The sequence below is a fragment of the Alosa alosa genome, chromosome 11 (genome assembly GCF_017589495.1).
Source record: "Alosa alosa isolate M-15738 ecotype Scorff River chromosome 11, AALO_Geno_1.1, whole genome shotgun sequence".
In the NCBI taxonomy this organism is placed as follows: Eukaryota; Metazoa; Chordata; class Actinopteri; order Clupeiformes; family Clupeidae; genus Alosa; species Alosa alosa.
The window spans coordinates 3,274,865-3,295,043 of record NC_063199.1 but is presented as its reverse complement, the minus strand read 5'-3'; the positions used below and the strand labels follow the sequence as shown (position 1 = coordinate 3,295,043).

Below are 20,179 nucleotides of genomic sequence, written 5' to 3'. Positions count from 1 at the left end.
CGCTTTCAAATGACCACTTCATTCACAAGATTACGCGTGCAGCGGAAGGCGTGAAGCTTTAGTACCACTTTCAGCCACTGTGCGTCGCTCTGCCACTGTACACGCTCTGCCTGCTGTCCCTTACATAATTGTTGCGAGAGTAATCCCAGCCTACTAATTCAATAACAAAATAAATCATGCATAATTAAACATTACCTCGATTTAGGCTACTTGGGTATGGCTTAAGGCTTGACTACGAAAATCGAAATCGAAATTTGCTGTCTACATTATTGTCAGTGTTGGGGTTAACGCAACTACGCATAAAATCAAAACAGTGGTGTGATAATTGAGCCAGTAGAGAAATAACTGTTCAGAATTAATCTGTAGCCTTGGGTAGGCTTCTGCAGAAAACAATGTTGTTGCCGATTTAATACTATCTGGTGACGTTTTTAACAGGCTATGCAATAGAGGCTTAGACAACTATGACCCACGTTTTGGTTTCGTAAATTAATTTGCCCTACTTCTTGACTGCAATGTAGTCAATTGACTGCTTGACATGTCATTTTTATTTTTCTGTACGATAAACAATTACATCTGCTTTATGCCGCAGAATTACATTCATATTTGGCTGACTGCAGACGCGCCACTTCCCTCCCCATATTCCAAGATTAAGATAGTATGAAGTGCTTTTTGTATAGGCTACTATCATAAAAAAATAGTTAAAACGAATAGCTATTTGCAATTTGACAAAACACTGGTCCTCATTTTGCGAATGCAAGGACGATATGAGCCTGTTGCATTTAGTTAGATGTCCGAGTCACGCATAATGTTTGAAAACCACTGGCTCGTAATCACAATAATTTAACACACGACAGTTGGATAACCTACTTCATCATGTCCACATGCCTACATTTTTGTGAGTAGCATAGAGATCGTTAAAAACAATAAAGTATGGCTCTCCGTTTGGGACATCGAAAACTTTTTAATAGACTACCGTCGAAGATGCTGACTTGCAAAAGCCTCGGGATAACACGTTATCTCCACTATCATCAGTCATGCCCCTTGATCAAAGTGGGGAATGAAATAAAAGTTCGATAACCACTGGCTTAACAAGTTACCTGCAGTCCAGAACACAGAATCTGTTGCAATATTCTGATGATCGGCGATGATATCGGCAAATGTTTGTTTTCCAAAGTAAGAATTTCACTTCACCATGCACCTTCGACAATACCAGGCCTACCTGGTATTATTACAAACATTATTCTGTGTCCTAAAACTGGCATATTTTATGGCATTGTGTCATGTAAGTTCGTTGCAAAATCTAGAGAGATGTGTGAGGTGGTCAGCGGGGGACAATTGAGACACACATTGGATTGTGTTATTACTTGAACATTCCACACTATCCACAGCTGTGGTAGGCCTATCAGGGGCAGGAGGATTACTGTCAGCGCAGGCTTTATATAAAATTCTTCAACAGAAGGCCCTCGAATGTTGTCTTGTTTGTGGGAGCTTTGCTTCGGCTTCTGTAATTTCGGCTTCATTGAAAATGAGAGCTTCTCTCAATGACCCTCCGAGAATAAATAAAGGTTGATTGAATGAATGAATGCAGGCTTGCCCAAAATAAAGGCATGTGGTTTGCGCAGCCTACAGTAAATAACAGACCCGCCAGAATGTGCGTTATGATGCTTTTTACGAGCAAGATGTTTTTGGTACCCCATGTGCGACACTGCATGTTCTTAAATAACAATGATCATCAGTAATATTCGACCATTAATTTGGGTAAATGGGCAAGCGTGACCACCTTGATTGGCTGATGATTGTAACGCGGGCATGATTCCAAACACCTCCCTTACGATGATGAGTGACAGGTCTCAGAATCGTCGCTACACAAGGGCGGAAGATAATGAATAACTGGGGCCGTAGGCTATTCACAAAGGCTTTTATCTTACTACTAGGAGTAGGCTACTCCTAAATCGCACTTAAAGATTTTAGATTGGAGTTTTCTCTTAAAAGTTATTCACAAAGCCTTTCAGACAACTCCTAAACTAGGAGTGAGTCTTCGTGGCTATGGATGACGTCATTACTCATGCACGAGCTTAACTGAAGTGACCACCTTGATTGGCTGGACGATTGTAAGCGGGAATTCCAAACACCTCTCTTCCGATGATGACTGACAGGTGACACGTCCGGAGAATCGTCTTCTACACAAGTAGTGCGAAGGGCGGAAGATGAATAACTGAATAAAAGGCCTAGCCTAAATGAATAAAGAGTAAGGCAAAACAAATAGCTTAGTAGCCTAATGAAACATAGGCCTATGGATTGATGCAGTATGGATTGATGCAGCTGTCACCATATCCCTAGGCTACGTTTGCAAAGAGGAGAACATTTTAATTTGATTCACAATGAAACGTTACATTTCATTTACATGTTAACAATGAGTAGTTTTGGTTGTTGTTGGTGGCATTATTGCATCCCTTTTATGAATGCAAAATTGTCCCCTCATGATTGGAAGCTCCTGTTAGCATAGGCTATTTCAAAACATCATAGCGTAAAATGCCACAAAAAGCTGTTTATGAATAGGTCTTAGTGAGTTAGGAGTTCTCTCGACTTAAGCTGTCCAAGACTTAGGTGCTACTTTTAGGTCTAAAATGCTCCGTGAATTACTTTTTGTGAAAAAATTAGGAGTCCTAAAGTTAGGAGTGACGCCCATTATTTTTAGGAGTTGCTCCTAAATTAAGCCAGTTAGGAGCTACTTTTAGCCTTAAAATTCTTTGTGAATATGGCCCCTGAATAAAAAGGCCTAGCCTAAATGAATCAAGGCAAAACAAATAGCCTAGTAGCCCAATGAAACATAACGGATTGATGTAGTATCTTGTAACATTATTAAATGATTCTGTTACTATGCCTCGTTTGCAAAAGAGAACATTTTAATTTGATTCACAATAATGTTACATTTAATTTACATGTTGACAATGATTAGCCTAGTTTTGGTTGTTGTTTGGCGTTATTGCATGTTAGTTATGCCTACAATGCAAAATTGCTTCCTCGCGATTGGAAGCTCCTGTAGCTGCATAGGATTTCAAAACCGCAGGTTTGTGAATAGGTCTGTGAGTAAGGAGTCCTCTTGACTTCTTTTAAGCTGTCAGAGGTGGGAAGGTGATTTTTTTGGGGAAGGGCCGGATTAACTGGGCACAATTGTCTGATGGCCCCTCCCCCCCCAAGCGTGAATCGGGTGGTTAGTTAATAGGCCTATCGTGAAGATTTTTCCTGCCATCTAAGCCTCACCAGGTAGCTCGTTTGTTTACAACTAACATTCCATTTAATTAAACTGCTTTATAGGCTATGCCGAAATAGTTTTCAACATTTTGAATATTAGTGTCGGGTGAATTGAAATGTTCTCAAAGTAGCCTTATGGCTGAAAGCTGCTTGGGACCCCCGTCAAGCAATATAACCATACAAAGCGCTTCCTGCACTCATTGTTTCAAAAGGAGTAATTTTGGCTTTGTCAGAACTGAAGAGCTGTGGGACGGCACGGCACGGTATGCCCAATGAAAATAAATTAACGCAACGCAACACAACACAACACCCCTTCTCTGGCGTCAGTCACTGACATGAAGCGAAACACAGAACCCGCTTCTCTCACGGCAGTCACTGACAGTAACCTAGAATAAATGCATGGGGAAAAACACTTCCCCATGACAAAGACATCGTAAAACACTGAAAGTTAATATTTTGTCACTAGCAACATTCATCTGTCCTTTGTCAAATGTATTATGTTCCAAGTACCCTATGCGTAATTCTGCTTCATAAAGTTGAACAAATACATTTGCTTATTTCACAGAAAAAATATAAATAGCCAGTCTACAGTGCAGAGTTGGTAAGTTATGGTAGGCCAACTTGCAGTGAACATACAAAGAGGGGAAATTATTTATCTTGCAGCTGAGTAGCCTCAGGTGCGCGTAGACATAAGGCCGAACATGCAAGCCAATGAATCGTGCTCTCCGCGACAATCGCGCCGTTAAACTTAAATAGGTTAACATCACTCTAAGTTAAGCCTTCAAGCTAGGAAAACGATGATTTGAAGACATCTGTTTCGTTGGAAGGGCAAGGGGTAGCAACAGGGCAACACAGAGACAGGCCCGATGGCAGGGCTGTTATGAGAGTATTAAAATATGGGATATTCTACGGAAAACATTAAAACGGCAAGACAGCGGGAAAGTTAAAATCGTGATAAACACGGAAAAAGTTGGCATGCATTGTTTCGGGTCCCCGTGCACAGGGATTATTTGTCATACTATTAATCACATATGATTATTTGTGAAATTGTGCAAACAGGCGCAACACATTTGAAAAGGAAGGACTGGTAGCATGCAACCTCACGGGAAAGATTGATTTAAGAATGTTATCACAAAGTGTGTGGCTGTGGCGCTGCGGGAAGACAATTGGCAGGGGAGGGTCATGTCTTTTTAACAATTCTGTCGGAGGGTCATTGAACAATTTCTAGCAGGCAAGAGAGGGTCATGCAACTTCCAACTGAAGCACTCAAAATTCCTCCGGTGGCCCCTTCAATAAATAACGATCAGTCCCTAGATTGCTGCTGGGCTATATGTCTTGGTTCTGTTAACAACTCATTGTCAAACGATAGCCTATCTCAGCGGTTGCATCCATTACAAACAAACATGCAATGTGAACGTCTGGGATTGGGGAGAGCACTAAATGCTCTACTGAATAAGCACAAAGTCAAACCTTTAAATGAAAAACACTCTTTAATAATCCAAAAAATAAACGCTAATGAAGTAAACTTGTGACCATCAAAAATCGTTTTATCGCTTCGTAACTCCGTGATACCAGGGCGTAACAGGAAGGCATTTGGCTGAGCAACGGAGGTTAATATGCTCCATGTTTTGTCAAATGATGACTTGTCTATCATCGTTGCACTCGGAGAAAACCGAATGTTTCATTCGCCCCCGTTTCAATCGTCGGTTGTACCTACTCAAAACGCAGATAGAACCTTATTATTCTAAGGTAGCGAAATAGCGTTCAGCATGATTCATGCCCAATTAATTCCCCTGTTAAAGTGTTAAGCCTTTGTAGTTTGGTTTCGTGATAGCCTATGATAAACGGCTTATGGCCAAATATGTGAAAACGTTAAAATACAGTAGGCGATAAACCGAAAAAAGTTGACAGTGATTTTTTCATAATCACTTTGGAGGGTCATAGAAAAATGTATTGCTGGCGAGGGAGGGTCACGTCTTTTGGACTAATGCTCCCAAAACTCCTCCGGTAGCCCCTTAAATAAATAACTAACAGTCCCTAATGAAGTAAACTTGTGACCATCAAAAATCGTTTATCGCCTGTAACTCCGTGATAACAGGGCGTAACAGGAAGGCATTTGGCTGAGCAACGGAGGTTAATACTCTATATTTTGTCCAAATGATGTCTGTCTATCATCGTTGCACTCGGAGAAAACCAGAATGTTTAATTTGTCCTGCGTCTATACGGCTGCAAACGGGATTCACTCGCAGTTAACCAAATATTTCTTTATTAGGGCAGGGCAGGCATATTTCTGGCTATTACATTATTTCTAAACCAGTCTGCTAAAGTCTGTAGTGAAGTCTGTGTAGGGTTTTCCAGGCTCCATTTCTTTTCTGAGACACCCTACTCACTTGAGCCATCTACCGGTTGTTTGGGTTGTTGCAGCGTCTCACTGGAAAAATACAAATTAAAGTCGCGTGATACCGCGTGATCCCACGCGCGGACCGCGAGTGAAGCTGGCCAAGTCGAAGCACTGCCCACTGTAGATTGGTGTGCAGTGCATTCATTCATGCAGGCCTGTGGTCATGCATGCGCCCTTAAAATAGCATCTGCATTTGCGCCACAGACTTTAGAGCAGGGAGTTCCTGGTCTGTGGCGGAACGTTTGCGCCGGAACACGCCTCGTCTTTTCGCTGAACCGCCCCCGTGGGCGCAATCGAATTCCCTAATTTACAGGCATGTACCTGTGGAGGGAAAATTCCAATATGCGCTGACTGCAAAATAGGAAAGACAAAGCGCGAGTATACAAAGTCAATTGCGCTGGGACACAAGATAGAGCCCATAGTATCTAGTGATAATTAGTGTCGCCTAGTGTCATCATCATTGTGTTATAATGTATTGGTTAATATTACAGTTATCAGTTATCATGTACAGTGGGCAGTGCTTCGACTTGGCCAGCTTCCCTCGCGGTCCGCGTGCGGGATCACGCGACTTTAATTTGTATTTTTCCAGTGACGCTGCAACGATGCTGCAACGGCAGAGGTCTCAAGTGAACAGGGTGTCTCGTAAAAAGAAATGGAGCTGGAAAACCCTACACAGACTTCATTACAGACTTTAGCAGACTGGTTTAGAAATAATTTAATAGCCAGAAATAGGCCTGCCCTGCCCTAATAAAGAAATATTTGGTTAACTGCGAGTGAATCCTGTTTGCAGCCGTAGTAGCCTAGAAATCTAGACGCGCCCCTAGCGGAAAATTACATTTACTGCCAGGGCTAGTCTAGCAACTCTCCGTTGGCTTGTGAGCTCCAGAAATCGAAACTTAATCAGGCCAATGAAATCGTGTATAGAGTATAGAGATGGATGCTGCTGGCGAACAGTGTGACACGAGTTAAGCTTTTATTAAGTTGGCAAACGTTTGAACTAGCTCTGCTGGTGGGAAACGCATGGGACTCATAGCGCTGCCGCTGTCCTATTGCGCGCAGAGGGAATTTGAAAGACAACTGATTATCCCGCCCCTCGGACTGAGCACTGTGAATGGTGAGTGCCCAGACCCTACATTTTAATGTGGGTCTGGCTCGTCAGGCTACAGCCGTAGAAGAAACGCAGGACAAGTTAAACATTCTGGTTTTCTCCGAGTGCAACAATGATAGGCAGACATCATTTGGACAAAATATAGAGCATATTAACCTCCGTTGCTCAGCCAAATGCCTTCCTGTTACGTCCTGTTATCACGGAGTTACAGGCGATAAACGATTTTTGATGGTCACAAGTTTACTTCATTAGCAATTATTTTTTTGTTAAATAAATTATTAAATTATCAATTATTAAAGAGTGTTTTTCATTTAAAGGCTTGACTTCGTGCTTATTCAGAAGAGCATTTAGTGCTCTCCCCAATCCCAGACGTTCACATTGCATGTTTGTTTGTAATGGATGCAACCGCGGAGCACCCACGGTATCATAGGCGCCGATACCATGGGTGCTCCGTCTCTCAGGCACCCACTGAAAACATCGAGCACCCACGTGTGCCAGCTTACAGTCCCAGCTAAATTTACATTAATTTAAAATCAAACATCGCAGTTTATGTTAAATTCAGCATCTATCATAATGTGATTGGCTATGTTGCTGTCAATCCCCTACTCCATATACTAATCACCAATGAGAGCCGCCTCGTGATGAAAATTCCTGACACTTCCCACCTGAAGAATTAACGCAAGGCTTTGTCGGGTCTTCAGCCCCGAATGTTTAAAATGTATATAGCCCTGAATATAATTTTAAAAGTAGTCTGACGAAGCTTATTGTTTTGTGACACAGCTAAACACTGGTACCTCATAGAACGTCTATAACATAGCCTAGGTGGTCGCAACTCACAAAAGTAAAGCAGATAGAAAGAACTCACGCATAAAATCTAGCCTACAACACGCAGACAGCTTCATGCTAGGGGAGAGAGCTACGCACACAGGTGCTTTATGATTGTTGGCTTCTGATGGTATCTTGCTAATTCACTGAACTGCATTAGTTGACACAAATGGTATTGCCTTTATCTTATAGGCTTGTCTGAGCGACTACCAGGCCTATGGTTTTGAAAAGTCAGATGTTCCCTGACAAAGACATTCGATAATTAAGAATGTTTATTAACTTGAAAAATACACTAATTTTTGCAAACCCTTCTTTCAACCCTTGAAGACATCGCGGTCTGGTGCGCTATGTAGATCGCTTCTCGTACCATTTAATTGCTCAGAATTACTGTGCACAGTGCACTGACGACTGTAGCAGCCCAAGGTAACCAGTTGTTGTAGATGAAGGGCAACCACTTGTTTCAGATAGCCTGGACAACATGTTACCTGGGTGTTGCCTATGTTATTAATTAATGGTAGCCTACAATAGTTAATTGATTCGCATAACATATTAGTTGGCTCAAAGAGTAGGGAATCAGGATGGAGAGAGTCACGGCGTGTGTTGCTTTTTGGGATCGAATCCAGTTTAATGCTAGTTTTCAAAACATATATTTTTTACATGTCTTTTGTCCGAAAGTGGCTGTAACGTGAAGCCGAAGCCATGGCGTATGAAAAGCCACTTCAAACCGCCTAAAACAACTTGTTTGTGAATGTCTGACAACTGCTGCAGCGCATGCACGCGAAAGGAAACCAGTAGGTGGAGAAACCAGAAGGCACACAACACCGGAACGATTTTAAGGCTATTTCGCATAGGCTACCCAATGGTGCTATTTCACACGCATTATAGCGACCCCTACTCACCGGGGTTAGGTGGAAGGTGTTAATAGATGATTGGCGTAGCCTACAGTGGACTAGGGCTGTCAAAATTGCTCAAAAATGACGTTCGAATATCCCCTCTAAAATAAACACATGTATTCGAATACATTGGAATATCTAGGCTATATTATTTGCGCATTATGTCAGTGACATGCATCATGTCATCTGTTTTTAACTTTTTGTATGGTTATTGCTTGACAGGGGGGATCCCAAGCAGCTTTCAGCCATAAGGCTACTTTGAGAACATTTCCTAATTCACCCGACACTGATATTCAAAATGTTGAAACTATTTCGGCATAGCCTATAAGCAGTTTAATTAAATGTAATGTTAGTTGTAAACAAACTTGCTACTTGGTGAGGCTTGGCCTCACAGATGCGCTCGTGCCTTAAATGGCACTCTTCACTGACCGCCCGATTCACGTTGGCTGGGGGGCAGGGGGGGCCATCAGACATTTGTTCCCAAGGGTCTATGAATTGTTAATCCGGCCCTGCCCCCAACGAACGCAACTTTCCACCTCTGAGACAGCTTCAAAGAAGTCGAGGACTCCTAACTCACTAAAATCTGTTCAGGAGTTGTCATTTTTCCTTACTAAGAGTAGGTCTGAAAGGCTTTGTGAATAACTTAATAAGAGAAACTCCTAGCTAAAATCTTTTATTGCTATTTAGGAGTAGCCTACTCCTAGTGGTAAGGCTTTGTGAATATGGCCCCTGGTGTCTAACCCAATGCATAGCCCATTTACACAAAATAATGGTCGAATATTAGGCTACTGATGATCATTGTTATTTAAGAACATGCAGTGCGCATAGGGCACCAAAAACATCTTGCTCGTAAAAAATCATCATACCGCACATTGTGGCAGATCTGTTATTTAACCTACTTAATGTAGGCTGCACAAACCACAGGCCTTTTTTTTTGGCAAGCCTGCATTCGAGGCAGGCCTTCTGTTGAAGAATTTTATATAAATTCTGCGCTAACAGTAATCCTCCTACCCCCGCTACCACAGCTGTGGATAGTGTGGCATGCTCACGCTGTATGTCTCCTTCTTGCAAACTAGGCCTATAGCCCAACCATTTACGTCTTCAAAAAATAACAACTTGCCACATATGCCTTCATATATTTGGGCTTCATTCAGCATTTTGTTCTTCCACTGGAAATGACTCTTCTACATTTGCTGCCTGCTGCATCCTTTCTGTTTGTATTGTTTAGAAAATGTTTGACGTCTTGAGTTAATGCATTAAACATTGTTTGCTGGTAACCAGCCACAAATAGCCTACAGATTCTTGTGTGCGTACATTCTCTATTCTCTCCAAAATGTGCCGTTTTATAGGCTGGCCAAGTGCGTAATTCTGCGGCGTAAAGCAGATGTATTTGTTTATTGTACAGAAAAATAAAAATAACCTGTCAAGCAGTCAATTGACTACATTGCAGTTAATAAGTAGGGCAAATTAATATACGAAACCAAAACGTGGGTCATAGTTGTCTAAGCCTCTGCTGTGAGGCCAAACCCATGAACAAATACGCATTGATATCTGCTAATTAGTATGAAGTAATAATACTTGACCAATGGTTATTGCATCTGTCTATTGAAAGTGAGAATGTGGCATGTGATCTACTGTGTAGGCTTCATAAAATAAAATGAACAGATTGCTAATGGCCTTCAAGCTAATCTGGGGTGCGTTTCCCGTACAACTACGGAGGTTAGCTTTTTACTAACAGGATGCATCGTTCAACTAACCAACATGTAAGTTACGACTGTTTCCCAAAACTGTCGTAGGCCTACTTACATAGTACTTTGTAAGTTTGGACCATGATAGTTTCCAAACTTCAGTAGTCTGGACTAAGGTGGTTAATGACGTTTAGTAGCACGTGAACGGGCACCTGCACAGACTTCTGTGGCGCATTGCGTTAAGGCCGGCAGATGACAGCCGCTGTTGCACAGCAGTTATCAGTCCCCTGTCCAAGAGTTCGAATCTGGGTTTTGACAACAATATTTACATCGTTGTTTACCTAAGTTTATCTTTTGTGCAGATCATATGATCAAAATCAGAATCAGCCTTCTTGGCCTGGTTTGCGTAAACTAACAAGAACCCCCCCCCTCCATGAAAATCAAAGGCTACATATTCTCAACTGACTCGTCAAAAAGTGCGCACCACCGTATTATCTGCAGGTGTGTGACTTTTACTTACGTGCACATGGCTGCAAATTGACTTTTAATTTATGTATTTTCTGCCTTGGGCATTTTAAAATATGGATGTATGGTGGTTAGAAGTGTAAATATCAATTAGAAACCTAAATATATTTATAATTATTAATTTGCAAACAAATAACTGGCGTTAGTGACGTCTTTGACATGAAGATCCCTGGAACTACGCTTCTACTAGCATTCTACCACAGGTCGAAAGGTGTAGTTGTAACTATGGTTTTGGGAAACACTAACGTAGTGTAATGATGCATTGGACTAAGTTCCAAATATGAATTTAATTCTGCGGCATAAAGCAGATGTATTTGTTTATTGTACAGAAAAATAAAAATTACATGTCAAGCAGTCAATTGACTACATTGCAGTCAAGAAGTAGGGCAAATTAATTTACGAAACCAAAACGTGGGTCATAGTTGTCTAAGCCTCTATAAAAACGTCGCAGAAGCCTACCCAAGGCTACAGATTAATTCTGAACAGTTATTTCTCTACTGGCTCAATTATCACACCATAATGATTTGATTTTGATTTGCGTAGTTGCGTTACCCCCAACACTGACAATAATGTAGACAGCAAATTTCGATTTCGATTTTCGTTACCACCGTGTAGTCAAGCCTTAAGCCATACTCAAGTAGCCTAAATCGAGGTAAATCAAGCTTTTTCAGAAGGGGCGGTGTACAGTGGCAGAGCGACGCACAGTGGCTGAAAGTGGTACTAAAGCTTCACACAGCTTCACGCCTCGTAATGCGCAACTGAAGTGGCCATTTGAAAGCGATGCCCTCTGTACTGTAATATTAACCAAATTGGCCACATTATAACACCTAAGGAAATGTTATGCCAGCTACCATGCCAGACTTTAAGTGATGTCTAACCTTACAAACCTGTTGTGATAAGAGTGTTCATATTGGGCGTTTACAGTTACTAGTCATTTACCAGAGTTTCTCCCACTTGCAGTTGGTGTTCTTTAACACACTGCTGAGTGCAATCGCTCCAGTGGACCCTAGGCTGTTGTCACTCAGATCGATCTCTCTCAAGCAGGAGGTCGCCAGGTTTTCTACCTTCAGCTCAGAGGAGATGAGCTCACAGGTCTTCTCCGTCAGTGCGCAACATGCAAGACTGCAGAGACAGGCAATGGAGAAAGAATGAGACAGCATTGGGCTAAATTGACAAAGAAATATACAAAGGTGATGCTAGACGCTTCGTACTACATATGCAGATGCCATACACGCACGATTTTATTCACACTGCTAGGCAGCCTGGATTCCATGGACCAAATTTTCACCTCAACAAAGGAACCAATTACAGAACGGAGGGGGGGCGGCAAGACGATGACAACACACCGAAGCGTTTATGAGCTATGTACAGTACAGAAGCATTTGATAGACATTCGTAGCGCCCAATAAATGGCTCTGGGCATTTGTAAACCACATCTCGAATGCGAGAAAATAAATGTGTAGGACACAGACCCCATCTCAATGAGATGAGGTCTGGCGTTAGCCAGGCTAATCCTTTAATGCAATATCTATACATTTCCCATTATCAGCAACCATTCATCCACTGTTCCAAAGGCACATTCTGTTTACTACTTGTGATATAATTTTAAAAGGCTAACTGAGAAGACATTGGAGAACCCTTTTGCATTATGTAAGCACATAATGTAATCTGAAAACTGCTGCCCTGATTAAAAAAAAAAACAATGCGACTGATCTCAGCTTGTATTCTGTCTATGATGGAGTGGAATGGAAATGTCTAAGTGACCCCAAACTTTTGACCAGAAGTGTGTATATAATATATGTAGATGATGTTGAGCTCTGTTCATATCATGTAGTCATCTACTTGGATATTGTGATTAGGTGATGAACACATATCTGTCATAAAATGAAATGTGCATTTGAGTAGGGAGAGGTGTGGCTGAGAAACCATGGCCTTCACCAGTTGCTCCTCCTAACCTCAGTCTCTCAGTCTTGCTGGATGCGTCCACTACAGCCACAATGACAGCCTTTGCTCCAGAGTCCAGTAGATCATTGTAACTCAGGTCCAGCTCTCTCAGGTGACACTTCTCAGACTTAATGGCCGCGGACACAACTTTAGAGCAGCTCTCATTTTTCAGCGTGATCCCACATTTCTTCAATCTACATGGAATTTGAAATTGCGGTTACAGAACATTTTGTGTGGTAAATTAAACTATTATCTCAATATGTGAAGCTAAGAAAGATACAGTATGCATATTATTCAGGCACGACAATGATGCATGGATACAAGCCGCATATATCTTCTCAAAAACATCTTAAAGCTTTGCACTTGTGCTTTTACCAATATAGTTTTTCCCATTAGGATTGAGAATTACAGTACGTCCCTCTCAAGTGATGTAATTTTTAGACGTACATAATATCCCAAGACTTCCTGACTTAGATGATTATACTTCCATCAGATGTTCACTGACTTACATTAACTTCTCCAGTGTGCAGTCTGCACTTGCCAAGCCTCTAGAGAGGAGCTGCTCCACTCCGGAGTCCTTCAGGTTGTTGTTGGTCAAATCCAACTCTTTCAGGGTTTGAGACTGCAGCAGCTCACCAATATACTGGCCACTCCCTTCTGTAAGGTTGCAGGAGGCCAGTCTGCAGTAAGATCAGTATTACAGACTGTTAATCTACTACTGCATATAATAACAATAATAATCAGTATTTCTGATTTTTGAAAATAAAAAAAATGTGTTCTTCAATGGAACCCATGGGGAGGACACTCAAGAAATGTTGTGACCTTTGACCACTAGGAGGTGCTGCAATTAGCAAAAATACATTTTGGGCTCTAGCTGTTGATTTGTTTGGAATTAAAACTTGCTAGTGGTGTCTGGTAATACTCTGGGAGATCCTTAGACCGATACAGGCCAACTTGTGACGATAACATAATTGATTTGGCCGCCATATTGGATTTAATCAAAAACACTAAATAGTTTTCACATCTGATCTCATCTGATCTTCACCAAACTTGACACACATGCTCTTCAGACCAAGTCTCACAAAAGAGGTGCTTTTTGTAGTCATATCTAAAACTGTTCGTCCGTAACAGCCAATCGAAATCGGTGGCGAAGCCGCCAGACAGGAAGTGAGCTCATATCTCAGCAACCCTTTCATGTTGTCAAAACCAAACTTAGTACATGGACTCAAGCCCCCCATCAGGAGGACGCTCAAAACATTTGGTGACCTTTGACTTGAAAGAATTGTGAATAAGCTTTATAGTCTACTGTATTTCTCCTGTCCTTGTCCTATGCAAGCATCCTTTGTTTATCCTTGAATTCAATGAAAGCTTGTCTAGAGGCCTATTGCCTATCACCAGGTGTGAAATGTTAATGTTTGTAGAACAGCATGTGTCCAGGCCTCTGAAGGACTTCCCAGGAAAGGGGGTAGTTTTAATTAAAAGATAATAGAAGCTGACCAGACTTGATGTCACCCAAAAGGCCACATCCCCCACACACACCACACCTTTACCTTGCATATTCATACTAGTAGGTCACTCCTTCTCTTTGTGTGTAACTTAATTTGGTAGATTGTTTCTGTATAGTCAGAGAATACTGGTGAAATCCATAATGGGGTGACACAAACATGTACTTTTCTCCCTTGAGGGGCACTGGCCCCTCATTAAAAAGAATAAATGCCTGGATCCTGATCTTTCATAGTCCTGATTGAGTCTTAAGAGAAATATGGTAGTAAAAAAATACTATCAGTTATGGAGGTTCCAACCGTGAGATTAAAACTTTGGATTTAAATTGGATTCAAATTTTGCTGAGAGATCTTCAACAGTGTGTTTGACGGCACACTCTTAAGGTAAGGTAATTGATATTTTCTGGTGAGATATTGGGGAAGTGAGTCCTAAATAGTCCTTGTCAGACTGTTGGGCGTTAGTAACAAGCTTGTTTTGTTCCTGTAAATGGCCCGTAAGTATCACTGAGAATACTTTTGTCTCTATGAGACTGGCGTTAGAACAATAGTTCTGTAAATAGCCATATATGTTTCAGACAAAAACATATTCGGTCCTATGGACACAATCTGGAGCTTATCGGATTAAGCTTTTCAGGGTAGCCGGGGTTCTTGGCCATTTCCCACTTTACGGCTACATTTGGGGGGACTGCTTGCCTAAGAATCTCTCACCTGAAAATGAAATTGCATAAGAGTGTTGCTGGTCATAACAGATGTATAAAACCATCTTTAGATTGCGTAACTAAGATCACAGTTTAAAGTAGCCTATGAAGATGTTGAACTGAAAGCGTAATATTAATAGTTGGGCGTCGAATGACGTTTTCCACCGTTTAAAGTAAAGACATTGGAGTTGGTATGATACTGTGTTCTTTAAATTGATAAAAGTACAACTAGTTTGAAATTGGATTGATAATGCAACTTTTAAACTTACTTTTAAGTAATATTTGCCCCATCTGCAAAGATGGAAATATGGTAGTAAAAATATACTATCAGACCTCTGGGTGGCACTGAATTTAGCAAAAAGGCATTTTGGCCTCTAGCTGTTGATGTGTTTGGAATTAAAACTTACTAGGGATGTCTGTTAATATTTTGGGAGATCCAGACGCCATAGAAATTAAAACAGCCCCACATCATGGTTTTATTTTTATGCTCATTGAGCTCAATGCATATCAAACCAGCTAATAGGCTAACTGATATAAAACCATGCCAATCTCTAGGTATGGTGAAGGGTATGTGATGATGTGGGGCTATTTTAATTCCAAAGGCCAAGGGAACTTTATCAGGGTGCAGAGTATCCTGGATCCATGAAGTAACGGGCTTTTAAAAATAAAACTCTGCCTGCCTCTATGGGAATTTAATATATGGGTGCCAATACTTATGACCCCTGTATTTTAAGGAAGAACATTTATTTATTTATGATACATTATTCATTCACAAAGAAAATCGGTAACTCGGTAAAAATCAATAACTGTCAAATGTGATGTTATGAAATCCGTACTCTCTCGTTTTGAATTAATGGAACATTCCAACTGGATTGATTACTAGTGCTCAGGTATATCTGTATAGCTGTATTTGGCCATACTATAAGAGTAGACCACTATAAGGCGGGGATCACATTAGCCAGCGGCAAGCGTCAGCAGCAAACGTAATGGAATGCTCAGACCATAATACGTTTTGTCTCCTTCCTAAGCAACACAAACGGTTTGTCAATTGAATACGCTTGCGTGGGGGTTTGAAAGTTGAACCAAGTTCAGCCAGCGTTGCCATCGTTCTGCTGCCAGACCATAGAGAACAATAGGAAACCTGCGGCTTGCCACTGGCTAATGTGATCCCCCCCTAAAGACTGCACTATAAGACTTTACTATAAGAAAATTATAGAGGGGAAAGATACAGTATTATAGAGGTATTACAGAACATCATAGAAGTTATATACCATAGACCTACTATAGAGATTGTATTGTATTACTATACTTCAATGGTAGATAGATATAGTAGATAGATAGATAGATAGATAGACTGATAGACTGATAGATGGTGTCTTCAATTAGAAAAGGCCTTGATAACATCTCAAGATTTTACTCAGACAAAAACCACTGATCTCACCTCAGGGTCTCTAGATTTGTTATACCAGCAAAACGTTGAACACCTGAGTCCTGAAGGTCATTGAAACTCAAGTCCAGATGTTTCAGACTTGAATCAGCTGACTGCAGCCTTGAGCTGAGCTCCTTACAGGCTTTTGATGTGAGCTGACAGCAGGCAAGTCTGAAAACAAAGAACACAGCTGTATATGTCTACATGAAGATACATTGGGTGTGTTCGAAACGGGTAAAGTTGCTGCCTTTTAAGATATCTAACTGGGGAGCAAGGCAGCAAGTGCGGTTCGAAAAAACTAATTCTGCTGCCTTTTAAGATATCTTAGAATTCCCAAATAACGGTCATTTTTGGAGGCAGCATCGATGCACACTTCATGCTCCTTCCTACCCATAATCCCTATGGGCAACGTCTGAAACAGCTGTGAAAGGTAAACAAACATGGCGGATGACATCGGTAATGGCTGCTGAATCTGTTTAAAATGTCATTTGTGTGACCTTATTTTGCTTAGATTTTTAGATTAGAGATGATAAATAAACAATTTACTATCTGATTATGCCATTGTTGTAACCATTAATAGCGTCTGGTCTGATATATCTGCCGGCCGTAAAACTAATTTATACCGTTAGCCTGCTAGCTTACGTAAGCTAATTTAGTTTAACGTCAGGCCTTTGCTAACGTCATACCGTAGTGTTAAAGATTCTAGAGTGCTACGCTCGTTTTTAAAAGATGCATTTAATCCAAAGTCATGTCTAGTGAGACAGCTCTCTATGAAGGGAGGGAGGCAGTAGGCAGCTGTCTCCCGTTTCGAACACACCCATTATGTTATGAACCTGGTGCTATAATGACTCTTAAGACCTCTCTGGAGTATCAACTTCAGCTTCAGTGTTCAACCGTAATTTAAAGATATAGGGCTCTCAATCTTAGCGATTTAAAATGCATGGTCACTGGTGAATAGTTTAAATACATTTAGGGGTTTGTCCAGTCCACATTTGGGGTGGTTTTGTTATCAAACGTCAGGTGCCTGGTGCAAAAAGGCGGCTCTTATATCTTATGTGGGTGTGTTTTGGGCATAACATCCTTTAAACCAATGAGAATGACATCTGTCATTCCCTTTAACAGCAAACAGCACAACTTCAAACAGCACATCGGTATTTTCATAGTCAGCGGTGCATTTGAAGGAATATGTTTGCACGCGAGACCGTATGGAACAGGTATTCAACTAAACCATGCTTTACTAAAACCTAGCAGACTATAGGCTACACACATCTGCACTCGTCTATTATTTGAACTCATAGGCAAAGTGAAATTAACTTCACCGTGGTGACATAGTCAACGACAAAACAGTTATATACGGTTAATTACTTTCACTATTGACTAACAATGGGTTACAATCAAATACATAGCCTGCAAAAAGCAACACTTACCCCAATTATGTTTGAATGACTGAATAAAAAACCTAAGTACATTTATCTTGCAGAGGAGTTGCTGCTTACATCTCGTGACAGTGGGTCTTCTTCAGCTGTGCTTCATATGCGCCTTTCGCTATAGAACAGGTTTTTCTTGGTCAGTGGCGTCATGCTTTTTAGATGGTGTAAGATAGCGATTTTTAGATCATGCGCCAGACCACACCGTATATCATTAATTGCCACACCCCTGGACGCATTGTTTAATAAAAGTGAAGTGTAAGACAGGAAAAAGCTTTGCATCGGGATAATAATATGCTTTGCGCTGGGTTTTGCGTCACGAAAATAGGGCCCATAAAGTGCAAACTGTAAACAAGTATTCATCCATCCAGAAATGGCACTTCGCTTATGCTCTACTACCTCAGTGTCTGTAGCTTGCAGTTCACATTAGCCATGGCCAAGGAGAGGGAGATCAGTCCTTGGTCACCGAGGTCATTGTTGCTGATGTCGAGTTCTCTGACATGTGAGTCCTTTGTTTGCAGAGCTTGGCTTAGGCTCTCACAAGACAAATATGTCAGTCCACAGCAGACAAAACTGTAGAGGGAGGAAGTATCACATAATCTTTACTTTTAAGGTCTTTCAAGGTACATAGATCAGCTCAACTATTGCAGCCAGCAAGGTGCTAACAACATCAAGGTTGTGGGTTTAGTATCCAATGAGCACATGTATGCATACTGGTGAAGATGTATCTGAGATCTGAGAAAACCCCACATGGTGAAATCAAAAACTGCTCCTTACTGGTCCTTTTCAACCCTCTCTGGTGATATTCCACTAGCTCAAGATTGTGATACTATCCTAGCAACATCCTGGATGCCGTCCACTAGCAACATCCTGGATACAATCCAAGCAACCATCCTAGAAACATCCTGGATCCAATCCTAGCAACATCCTGGATGATATCAGAATCTTAAATTGGGAACATTTCATCATGTGTTGGGTTTTCCCAGATCCCATCACATATAAGCATTTGTAGTAGTCTACTCCAATTCAATATGTCTTAAAAAATATGCTCATTGAGAAAATATGTGTAGAAGACTGCCAAAGTGTTTGGTACCATGGATAGATAACACAAATACAGAATTGTTTGCATTGTTGAGTCCTACCTTAAACACTCAATATTACAGCAATACCCAGCCTGCAGCATTGAGGAAATTTTCTCCACCCCAGAATCACGGATCTCATTCTCGCTCAGGTCCATCTCCGTAACATAGGAGCGAGTATTCCTAAGTGATTGGGCTAACCTGTCACAGCTAGCTACAGTCAGGTTACACCGGTTCAACCTAGATTGAAAGTGAAGGCATCAAAATGAAATGTCATTCAGGTCTGAGCACCCACAGGGTCCCACCCTTATCTCTAACTCCCACTCACTTCCTGCGAGTCTTCACTGTCCTGTCATATCAAGACAAACACATTTTTTAAAGGGATAGTCTACTCTTTGGGGAATTGCGCTCATTTTCAACCTCCCCTCGAGTTAAACAATTGATTTTTACTTTTCTCCAGTTCATCCAGTCATTCTCTGAGTCTGGCGATACCACTTTTAGCTCCAGCCTAGCATAGATCATTGAATCGGATTAGACCATTAGCATCTCGCCCACTAACATCACGTTTAAAAGTGACTAAGATTTCCAGAAATTTTCTTATTTAAAACTTGTCTCTTCTCAATTTAGAAAGCGTAACAAGATTAACGGAAAATGAAACGTGGCGATTTTCTAGGCTGATTTGACATGGAACTACTCTCATTCTGGCGTAATAATCTGCTCGAGCTCAAACTCCAGCCTACGGGGACTATGTTCAGGTGGTGTGTGATAGCATTATGTTTCTGCGCCCATGGTATGTTCGCAACATTCCTTGATTATCACGCCGGGATGAAAATATAGTTCCATGTCAAATGTCAGACTCAAAGAACGGCTGGATGAACTAGAGAAAGCTAAAAATCCATTGTTTAACTCGAGGGGTGGTGGAAAATTAGCGTAATTCCCCAAATGGTGGAATATTCCTTTAAAAGATGTTCTCTATGGGGTGCCAGTTGTAAAATTTGGTATATTGTTCTATCCAGCACAGTTTTAGCACATTTAGCTTTACAAAATGTAAAAAAGAGCGCTACAATTTTAAACTCTCTCTTTTTCACACATTTAGAGACAAATTGGTGTAAAAATCTAAAAATCTTTTTCTAGGATTTTGTACTAAGGGAAAATATGAAGTGAAATGCTTGATATCAATGTTAAATATAAATGTTAACTGTAAATGTTAAATATGAATGTTATCCTAGAAAACGATATTGTAATTTTTGCAATAATGTGTGAAAAAGAGATTTTTAATTTGTTTAAAATTGTAGCACTCTTTTTTAAAATGCTGTAACGCTAATTGTTAATTGCAAATGGCACCCTAGTTCTCAGCCACTAGGCCTTAACACATCAGAAATAGTCTCTAAGTGTCATGGGTGGT

At 41.0% G+C, this 20,179-nt stretch overlaps 1 protein-coding gene across 2 annotated transcripts in view; it reads right to left on the bottom strand.

Moving 5' to 3' along the window:
• LOC125303129 (NACHT, LRR and PYD domains-containing protein 12-like) overlaps positions 1–20,179 on the bottom strand; it is a 90,852-nt gene that overhangs the window by 28,706 nt on the left and 41,967 nt on the right. For both annotated transcript variants that reach the window (XM_048256657.1, XM_048256656.1), the window contains 6 exons: positions 18,838–19,014; positions 18,095–18,268; positions 16,281–16,439; positions 13,149–13,319; positions 12,651–12,833; positions 11,635–11,817 (listed from right to left, as the gene is read on the bottom strand). In XM_048256657.1, the coding sequence (XP_048112614.1) occupies positions 11,635–11,817; positions 12,651–12,833; positions 13,149–13,319; positions 16,281–16,439; positions 18,095–18,268; positions 18,838–19,014 (1,047 nt within the window). The remainder of the gene's footprint in view (positions 1–11,634; positions 11,818–12,650; positions 12,834–13,148; positions 13,320–16,280; positions 16,440–18,094; positions 18,269–18,837; positions 19,015–20,179) is intronic.